The 10,792-nt window shown below is 43.8% G+C and overlaps 1 protein-coding gene across 1 annotated transcript; it reads right to left on the minus strand.

Moving 5' to 3' along the window:
- Positions 1 to 6,909: 6,909 nt before the first annotated feature.
- Positions 6,910 to 9,784, minus strand: LOC109866711 (CCN family member 2). Its single transcript, XM_020455517.2, has 5 exons — positions 9,460 to 9,784; positions 8,982 to 9,198; positions 8,609 to 8,863; positions 8,286 to 8,497; positions 6,910 to 8,161 (listed from the first exon to the last, which is right to left on the minus strand). The coding sequence occupies exons 1-5, from the start codon at positions 9,517 to 9,519 to the stop codon at positions 7,865 to 7,867; spliced, it is 1,041 nt and encodes a 346-aa protein (XP_020311106.1). The 5' UTR covers positions 9,520 to 9,784; the 3' UTR covers positions 6,910 to 7,864.
- Positions 9,785 to 10,792: the final 1,008 nt, after the last annotated feature.

The following is a 10,792-nucleotide window of genomic DNA, read 5'->3' on the forward strand; positions in this document are numbered from 1 at the left end:
CAGGCTCATGCACACTAGCCTGCAGTTGAGCCTTGTTTACGGGGCGGTGACATGACCATATTTGGAACAGTTGGAGCGTATTTCCCCTTAAAGCGACAGTCTGCTATTTTCCAGTAAGAAAATATTTCCAGTAATTTTAACTGATGAATCATATTCCTTGATGTTGAGTAGAAGAGGCTGGTGGGAGGAGCTATTGGAGGACGGGCTCATTGTAATGGAATGAACGGAATCAATGGAATGGTGCAAAACCCAAAAAATGTAATGGAAACAACTTGTTTGACTCAATTCCATTGATTCCATTAAAACCATTACAATGAGCCCCTCCTCCTATTGCTACTCCCACCAGCCTTCTCTGAATTGGAGGTACATGACTTAAAAATAGACCTACCCTAACTATATTCAGTTGTCATCCATCAAATGTTCATGTTTTTGTTGTCATATGGGTACTGTAAACAAATTGTAGTTTCAAATCATAAAACAAGCACAACGCTGTTCTAATGGAATGTCATTACTGTTTCATTTTGAATTATTTCACCTTTATTTAACCAGGTAGGCCAGTTGAGAACAAGTTCTCATTTACAATTGCGACCTGGCCAAGATAAAGCAAAGCAGTGCGACACAAACAACAACAGAGGTACATATGGAATAAACAAGCGTACAGTGAATAACATAATAGAAAAAAGTCTATGTAGTGTGTGCAAATGGCATGAGGAGGTAAGGCAATAAATAGGCCATAGTAGCAAAGTAATTATAATTTAGCAAATTAACATAGGAGTGACAGATGTGCAGATGATGATGTGCAAGTAGAAATACTGGTGTGCAAAAGAGCAAAAAAGTAAAACATTTTTTTTTACAGATGGGCTGTGTACAGCTGCAGCGATTGGTTGACTGCTCAGATAGCTGATGTTTAAAGTTAATGACGGTGATATAAGTCTCAAACTCCAGCGATTTTTGCCATTTGTTCCAGTCATTGGCAGCAGAGAACTGGAAGGAAAGAAGGCCAAATTAGGTGTTGGCTTTTGGGATGACCAGTGAGATATACCTGCTGGAGTGCGTGCTACGGGTGGGTGTTGTTATCGTGACCAGTGAGCTGAGATAAGACAGAGCTTTAGTCAAGTGCTACAGTATTTGCATTGTATGTGAACATTACACTTGCTCCATTGTTTATGTTTTGTTGGTGGCCCACTCTTTGATGGTATGTACATCTTACAGTGTGGCTTTAAAGAGACAACAACATGGTCATACAGTACCAGTCAAAAGTGTGGACACACCTACTCATTCCAGGGGTTTTCTTTATTTTTAAAAACTATTTCCTACATTGTAGAATAATAGTGAAGACATCAAAACTATGAAATAACACATATGGAATCGTGTAGTAACCAAAAAAGTGTTAAACAAATCCAAATATGTTATATTTGAGATTCTTCAAAGTAACCACCCTTTGCCTTGATGACAGCTTTACACACTCTTGGCATTCTCTCAACCAGCTTCACCTGGAATATTCTTCCAACAGTCTTGAAGGATTTCCCACATATGCTGAGCACTTGTTGGCTGCTTTTCCTTCAATCTGCGGTCCAACTCATCTCAAACCATCTCAATTGGGTTGAGGTCAGGTGATTGTGGAGGCCAGGTCATCTGATGCAGCACTCCATCACTCTCCTTCTTGGTCAAATAGCCCTTACACAGCCTGGAGGTGTGTTAGGTCATTGTCCTGTTGAAAAACAAATGATAGTCCCCCTAAATGCAAAATAGTTGGGATGGCGTTTAGCTGCAGAATGCTGTGGTAGCCATGCTGGTTAAGTGTGCCTTGAATTCTAAATAAATCACTGACAGTCTCACCAGCAAAGCACCCCAACACCATCACACCTCCTCCTCCATGCTTCACGGTGGGAACCACACATGCAGAGATCATCGGTTCACCTACTCTGTTCCTCACAAAGACACTGTAGATGGAACCAAAAATCTCAAATTTGGACAGATTTCCTCCAGTCTAATGCCCATTGCTCGTGTTTCTTGGAAGAAGTCTCTTCTTCTTATTGGTGTCCTTTAGTAGTGTTTGATTTTCAGCAATTTGACCATGAAGGCCTGATTCACGCACTGTCGTCTGAACAGTTGATGTTGAGATGTGTCTGTTACTTCAACTCTGTGAAGCATTTATTTGGTCTGCAATTTCTGAGGTTGGGAACTCTAATGAACTTATCCTCTGCAGCAGAGGTAACTCTGGGTCTTCCTTTCCCGTGGTGGTCCTCATGAGAGCTAGTTTCATCATAGCGCTTGATTGTTTCTGCAACTGCACTTGAAGAAACTTTCAAAGTTCTTGAAATGTTTTGTATTGACTGACCTTCATGTCTTAAAGTAATGATGGACTGTCATTTCTCTTAGCTTATTTGAGCTGTTCTTGCCGTAATATGGACTTGGTCTTTTACCAAATAGGGCTTATGTATCTTCTGTATACCACCCATACCTTGTCACAACACAACTGATTGGCTCAAATGCATTAAGAAGTAAACAAATTCCACAAATGTACTTTAACAAGGCACACCTGTTAATTGAAATGCATTCCAGGTGACTACCTCATGAAGCTGGTTGAGAGAATGCCAAGAGTGTGCAAAGCTGTAATCAAGGTAAAGGGTGGTTCCTTTGAGGAATCTAAAATATCATATTTATTTTGATTTGTTTAACAGTTTTTTATTTACTACATGATTATATTATTCTACAATGTAGAAAATAGTAAAAAATAAAGAAATACCCTGGAATGAGTTGGTGTGTCCAAACTTTTGACTGGTACTGTACATGTTGCCCCTACCCCTTTGTCCCGACCTTTGGAGAATAGGCCCTCTTCATCATTTTGGGAAATTCCTAATTAACATCACCTGAAACCTACATGTTACATTATGTAATAATAGTACTAAACGCTCCGAGAGCTGTTTACAGCATGCAGGGTTTCAATGATTTGCAACTTATCTCAGAATGAACATAGGCCTATAACTCAGATGAAAGTTTTTGATGTTTAGGCTAATTACATAAATCACAAACAGGTCCCAGAGGCTTCATAACACTGGGATCCGTAGAGCAACCACTTGGCTCCCAAGGACTCATACCATGATATAGACTATCTATATATTGTATAGATAACCTATTCAATAATCTCAACTATATACATTGAAAACAAAATCCAAGCATGTGACCCTTTTGTATTGTGACCCCTTTTGTACATTTTGCATAGGTTGGCCAGTTTCTGTGGGTAACCTAATGTAACTCTTCAATAAGGCCTCCCAATGTTTTGGTTCCTAAATGCTGCCTCCATATATTGGCTCATTTTGGACTGAAAAGGTTTGGTTTGGTTATAGCTGTTTGTAGTTCTGTGGCAGAGGCACAGTGGCTGTGAAATTATACTTTGTTATAGCCTGCCTGCCCTACGCTAGATTTCAGATGTCTCTATGTGTAGGCATATATGCTTTTATGTGTTAATAGACCTACCTAGATTTGATATAAATTCCAATAGCTCATGGAATAAAACTGGTAATGTATAATAACACTTCATTTCAACCTGCAATTCCCTCGAAATATACATATTGAGAGCAACAAATAAACTAACCTGGTTTTGTATTACATTTCATTATAATACTTTATTTCCCTGCAACTCAGTTTCCCCCGAGACTAGTTTCTTCCTCATACCACACCCTCATGTAGGCAGAGGGGGACCCCTTGTGGTCAGAGTAGCCTACCGGTTCGGTAGTATTATATGATTTTAAAATAGCTCCCCTGTCAAATGTTGCTACCTTAGTTACATTTAGCTTGAAAGAGACCCTTGAGACAAAACAGTTCGGTGGTAGCATTTTATTACAATGGTTGACTCTGTCGTCAACACAACCGAGACAATAACTCAAGAACTCTGCATGTGTTTATGTGCAAACACCAGGTCATTGAATAGACACTGGGGGGCAGTACAGGTTCATTCTAAACGCAGCATGCAGGACAATATAGGAAGTGTAGAAGGCATGAGCGTTTAGAGTGCTACAAGGAAGATCGTTCTACGTTTACTACAGGTGAAGCACTTTATTCAAATGATGAGGTACAATTAAAGTACAATTGTACTCTACCAGTTGTAGAGTATACATCTGGCCTGATTTGTGATATCTGATCATCTAAGTAGCCTATGGCCTATGTTCTCAAAGTGATTTATTTAACACTTATTTTACCAGGTATGTTGACTGAGAACACATTCTCATTTACAGAAACGACCTGGACAATAGTTACAGGGGAGAGGATGTGGCGATGAATGAGCCAATTGGAGGCTGGGGATGATTAGGTGGCATGAGGGCCAGATTGGGAATTTAGCCAGGCCACTGGGGTTAATACCCCTACTCTTAGTATAAGTGACCACAGAGAGTAACGACAGCCATTTAATGTTCCATCAGAAGGACGGTTCCCTACACAGGGTAATGTCCCCTGTCACCGCCCTGGGGCTTTGGGATATATATACACTGCTCAAAAAAATAAAGGGAACACTAAATAACACATCCTAGATCTGAATGAATGAAATATTCTTATTATGTACTTTTTTCTTTACATAGTTGAATGTGCTGACAACAAAATCACACAAAAATTATCAATGGAAATCAAATTTATCAACCCATGGAGGTCTGGATTTGGAGTCACACTCAAAATTAAAGTGGAAAACCACACTACAGGCTGATCCAACTTTGATGTAATGTCCTTAAAACAAGTCAAAATGAGGCTCAGTAGTGTGTGTGGCCTCCACATGCCTGTATGACCTCCCTACAATGCCTGGGCATGCTCCTGATGAGGTGGCGGATGGTCTCCTGAGGGATCTCCTCCCAGACCTGGACTTGCCACATGAGGTCTAGCATTGTCTTGCATTAGGAGGAACCCCGGGCAACTGCACCAGCATATGGTCTCACAAGGGTTCTGAGGATCTCATCTCGGTACCTAATGGCAGTCAGGCTACCTCTGGCGAGCACATGGAGGGCTGTGCGGCCCCCCAAAGAAATGCCACCCCACACCATGACTGACCCACCGCCAAACCGGTCATGCTGGAGGATGTTGCAGGCAGCAGAACGTTCTCCACGGCGTCTCCAGACTCTGTCACGTCTGTCACGTGCTCAGTGTGAACCTGCTTTCATCTGTGATGAGCACAGGGCGCCAGTGGCGAATTTGCCAATCTTGGTGTTCTCTGACAAATGCCAAACGTCCTGTGTTGGGCTGTAAGCACAACCCCCACCTGTGGACGTCGGGCCCTCATACCACCCTCATGGAGTCTGTTTCTGACCGTTTGAGCAGACACATGCATATTTGTGACCTGCTGGAGGTCATTTTGCAGGGCTCGGGCAGTGCTCCTCCTGCTCCTCCTTGCACAAAGGCGGAGGTAGCGGTCCTGCTGCTGGGTTGTTGACCTCCTACGGCCTCCTCCACGTCTCCTGATGTACTGGCCTGTCTCCTGGTAGCGCCTCCATGCTCTGGACACTACGCTGACAGACACAGCAAACCTTCTTGCCACAGCTCGCATTGATGTGCCATCCTGGATGAGCTGCACTACCTGAGCCACTTGTGTGTGTTGTAGACTCCGTCTCATGCTACCACTAGAGTGAAAGCACCGCCAGCATTCAAAAGTGACCAAAACATCAGCCATGAAGCATAGGAACTGAGAAGTGGTCTGGTCACCACTTGCAGAACCACTCCTTTATTGGGGGTGTCTTGCTAAATGCCTATAATTTCCACATGTTGTCTATTCCATTTGCACAACAGCATGTGAAATTTATTGCCAATCAGTGTTGCTTCCTAAGTGGACAGTTTGAGTGTGTGATTGACTTGTTACATTGTGTTGTTTAAGTGTTCCCTTTATTTTTTTGAGCAGTGTATATTTAGATCAGAGGAAAGAGTGTCATCTACTGGCCCTCCAATGCCACTTCCAGCAGCATCTGGTCTCCCATCCAGGGACAGACCAGGACCAACCCTGCTTAGCTTCAGAGGCACATTCAACTAGGTAAAGCCTCCTCAACATCATTAATTAGACATATCACACTATATTGTTGATATGAATGTCTCACACTGTAGTCACCCCCCAACAACAACACGAGCCAGACTAAGTCTAAATTCAGTCAAGACTTTTGAGGGGGAAAAATCAGATGAAAAGAGCCCTTTGTGGAGAGTTACAGGTTTTTAGATCCAACGGCTCTTTCATTTTGTCTGGAAAGCACCAACGACCCTGCTACTCAGTGACAGGAAAAGGATTTACACTGTGTTGATCAGCCAATTACTGTATACATTTTTGTGGCTTATCCTTTGGTATGAGGTAAGTCCCGTTTCCCGATCCCCATCATATATTTGTCTGTGTGGTCTTTGATGTTGAACCAGGCCTAGTTCCGTGTGGTGTGAGTTTTCCCAGTGGCGGGACACTGATAGTGAGTGTTAAAGCACAAGGCTGCCAGTTAGACTGCTCTTTTCCTCAGACGCTGCCAGAGTATGTTTCCTTAGTCTGCAGTCAGGTTAGTGTGTAAATGGACAGGCAGCACACCGCTCCATCCACGCATCACAGGGAAGAGAATAGAGGACTTTAGAAAAACATTTTGTTGGATGGGCTGGCAGGCTTCCGCTGCTGTTGGTGGCTAAAAAAGTGACACAGACTACACCTTACTAGAGACTGGGTGGTCTGACAGAGCATGGACCTAGACCGCACACAATCCAATGAGTGGAATTTCAGTGGCCTGACTGCTGTTGTTGAACTGAAAGTGGGAACACCTAACTGCTTTGTGAACATGTGCTAACTTTTTAGTTGCTGATTTCATATGGTGAAGTTTGGGATATAATTTGGGTGTGAGTAGATTAAGTTCTGTAGGGTAGGCTACTTTTAAAGCCGAAAGAGTAAAACAAAGAAAGGAAGACATGTTTATATAAAAAATATATTTTATTCCAAACTACAAAAGTGAAAACATGTAACTTTTTTGTCACACTTCTCAATAAAATAGTACACAAAACTGTCACAGGAACAGTCAAACCCAGCAAATAAGCTATCGATAAACATGTTGAAGGAAGAGAAAAACAAACAACTTTTTAAAACATTAAATTAACTTAAACAACTGTACAATAATATGTACAATATTTACAGCATCAATAATACATATAAAAGGGAATGAAGCTACAAATCATCCAGTCTCTTTTTTTTGTTTTTTTGACAAAATACTGATTCCTTCCTTGCAACCTGAATCAGTCAGTCAAAGTCAAATACCTCTTTTCTCAGTGCTGTGGCATGCCCTCAAAGCATGCACACTACGCTCCTTGTCTGGAAGGACGGCTGTTTTTCAGCATGGGCTAAACCATGACCTGTCGTTAGCACTGCAACAGTTAGGATCTGCAAAACAGTGAGCTATACACAAGGGTACGTTCAACTAGTACTCTGGTGGGTTAAGGATTTAAGTTTCTGTACTGGGGTTGAAAGCCTTCACCCTTCGTTACTGCAAGTGCTCAGAGGTTGGACACAGCCCAGTTAATTAGGTGCCCACCACAGTTTCGGGGGAGGGGAACATGGCATCAGCCAATTAGTGACAACAACATAGGTTGTCACATAGTAGAACTATAGTGCAGTAAGTATTCTATTTCGGGCAGCAGAGTAGCCCCCTGTCTTTCGTCCCCTCTTTAGGGCAAGTGGCCCTAAACATCCATCAATACACTCATACATATACATTGAATATACGCATATATGTTTCTGTCCTTGTACAAAATACACAATTAGAAAATTACAAACCAAAAGACAAACAAATGCTGTGCTGCGAGATGAGATGGATATCTGTTCGGTTCAAGTTAAGAGTCATTGGTTGTTTTTGCTGTTAGGTGACGTAATTGTTTACGCCATGTCTCCCAGCATCTTCTTGTAGTACATGGACTCAAATATGTCATTCTCGCCGGGGCAGTTGTAGTGGCACGCGCAGGTCTTGATGAACATCATCTGCTTCTTCATGACCTGGCCGTCGGGGCACTTGAACTCCATGGGCAGGGTGGTGGTTCTGTGGGGGGTGCAGCAGCGACCGTCGGTGCACACGCCGCAGAACTTGGGGCGGTAGGACTTGGTGGTGGTGCAGCCAGAGATCTCAAACTTCATGGGCTTGGACACTCTTGGTGTGCGGATGCATTTCTTTCCCTTCTGGAAGAGCAAAGTGTAAAGAAAAAAGTCATAATTAGTGACCATTGCTTTCCTCTTGATTGAACAAAATGTTTGTATTGTAAATGAAAGGGTTGGTTGGGAAGTGGTTGAAGAATGTGCTTACCCTAATGCTCTGCTCCATGTGGGACTCGCAGGGTCTGACCATGCACAGACGGGACTGTTTCTCCAGGCGGCACTCGCGGTTGTCGTTGGTTACTTTGGTAGAGATGCCCAGGCCGCAGGTCTTCGAGCAGGCGCTCCACTCAGTGGTCTGGACCAGGCAGTTCTCCCTCATCATGGAGGGGTCAGGCCCGTAGGTCTCCTCCTCTCTGTAAGCTGTGGGCAAAGAAGGGGAAGTGACATAAGACTCTTTATCTCTACACTCACAATGACCAGATTACATCATTCGAATGCAGGCTACTGTGTGTGTCTAAGACTGAGACTCACCAGCGAGAGCAGAGCCCACAAAGATGTTTGTGTTTTGGGGGGCATCGCACACCCACTCCTCGCAGCACTTCCCGGGCACTTTGACGCGGCGGGGCAAGGGGCAGTCAGGGCTGGGCAGGCGGATGTCCATGCTGCACAGGGGAATACAGCCCACGGCACCGTCCAGGCACGTGCACTGGTATTTACAGCTGCTCTGGAAGGACTCTCCACTCCTGTACACCATCCCACCCATCACACAGGTGGCGCCACCCTTAGCTGTGGGAGGAGGAGAAGAGAATGTCACATCTCCAGTCACACAAACGCCAGCAGAGGAAAATAATCAAAGAGTCAGCGTATTAGAACGACAAAAGAAGCCTGTTGAGAGTCACATTACCTGTGCAGACTCCTATGCGGCGGTTGACGGGGGAGCCGAAGTCACAGAAGAGCCCTTTGTGGGGGTCGCACATGTCCCTGTCTGTGCAAAGCTCGCCCATCTGCTTGGCACACACCCTGCAGCAGCCGCAGGCATCGGGCACCAGGCTCACACCAGGGGGACACTGGGGGTGCACATCAGGACAACTGCACTGCCCACTGCACTCCTGAGCCACAGCCTAAGGGACAAAGAGACAGGAGTATGGTTAGACCCTGATCACATGGGCACAACTACTACTAACGTTACAGTTCGTCAGCCCCAAGAGCTAGGGCATCATACAGCCTTTTGTAACTGTGTTAACAAAATATATCGATTTACAATTCAACTGCTGTTGTAATAGGCTAGACATGCCGATAGCTCGTGTCTGTCTGGTACATGGCGCATAGACACAGAAATACAGTTCCCATATAACTTGACATTCTCAGTAAAAGGGTCTTACCAGGTAGGAGAGAGTGAGACAGAAGAAAGAAATCAGCCTCATGTTCATTCCAGCAGACATTTTGCTTTTCTTCTGGGGTTTTCTCAGAGTATGTTAGACAAAAATAAGTCTTCGGGCTCTTCAAAAGTCTTCCTTAGTCTCTTGCGAGTAGTCAGGGAGCTTGTCGTCTGATCGAGTCGATCTCGTTGTTAAGAAGTTTCTGTTTTTTGGTTCTCTCTCAGTTAAGTTCTCGTAGTTCTCTTGGTTAAAGCTAGAGTTTAGCTTCAGTAGTAGAGCTGCTGCTGCTCTTGTAGCTCTCTCTTGGATGAGGAGTTGTTCTGTGTCTGAAGCTAGGAGCTCTCCCTGCCTTTATACACCCAGGGCTGCAGTGACGTGCCAGTGGCTGAATGGAGTCCTCGACAAACATGGACATTCTTGGCATTCTTTCCTAATTTCCTGCCCCCCCTCCTAGACTCGCTCTCCCTGACATATCGCATTCCTCCTGTCTGAAGCCAAAGTGCTGTCACATATCAAAATAAAAGTGCATTCTTGGCCTTATCCCTCAACTTTCCCTTCTATGTGTAATCGGCGGTTGTGTTGTATCCCGGAGAGAGACCGTAAACCTCCCCTGGAATTAGGAATAGCTGCCTCTCTGTTCTCTTAGCACATCACACATAGAGTTGTACACGAGTGGCTTCAAAGGCTTTAAATATCTATTATTGCATGTGTATTTTATTATGTAAGGAAGGGCTGTAGTGTAGTTCACCATTACAAACAGTACTGTTCTAAAAACCCCTGTACACCTTCAGGACTGCTTTTCTATTCGGAAAATAACATACTGCACAGAGAAACAGATGTACGATATGTAATTGTATGAGTAATTGTATTATACAATAGCCTTCCTAAGTCTAATAAGTCATGGGTATTGGGATTTAATCAACAAGTCCTTAATAAAGGGGGTTTGTACAGTATAAAACCACATCACCGTCTAGTTAACAGACTCTCATCAGTTCTATTCATTGGTTTTAATCGCATACTTTTTTTTTATAGCCATGTGCTTCCACCTCACTAATAAGGTTTAGTCTATGGACTTTAAAGCATAGTTGTACTACATTCCTGGTGTGGGATTCTATTTTGCTCCGTCAGTAGCTAAACACTGAGCAGACTTGAGGATTGCAGGAAAGTGGCTAGACTCTGGGGTTTGTATATTTTTGAAGAAACGATCACACAAGCCCCAGACTCTCCACCTCAGTCTTATGAAAGGCAGCCCTGCTCCTCACCAGCCACCGAATCGGAAATGAAAAACTCCCAGAGAAAACTCAAGAGCTGGAGGAATGTGCGGCTGCGCCAGCAG

Source organism: Oncorhynchus kisutch, linkage group LG21, assembly GCF_002021735.2.
Source record: "Oncorhynchus kisutch isolate 150728-3 linkage group LG21, Okis_V2, whole genome shotgun sequence".
In the NCBI taxonomy this organism is placed as follows: Eukaryota; Metazoa; Chordata; class Actinopteri; order Salmoniformes; family Salmonidae; genus Oncorhynchus; species Oncorhynchus kisutch.

Coding starts and splice junctions, on each gene's coding strand:
- LOC109866711 (XM_020455517.2), bottom strand. CDS start 9,519: ATGTCTGCTGGAATGAACATGAGGCTGATTTCTTTCTTCTGTCTCACT. Junction 9,199..9,459: donor GTCTCACTCTCTCCTACCTG/GTAAGACCCTTT, acceptor TTTGTCCCTTAG/GCTGTGGCTCAGGAGTGCAG. Junction 8,864..8,981: donor CCGCATAGGAGTCTGCACAG/GTAATGTGACTC, acceptor CTCCTCCCACAG/CTAAGGGTGGCGCCACCTGT.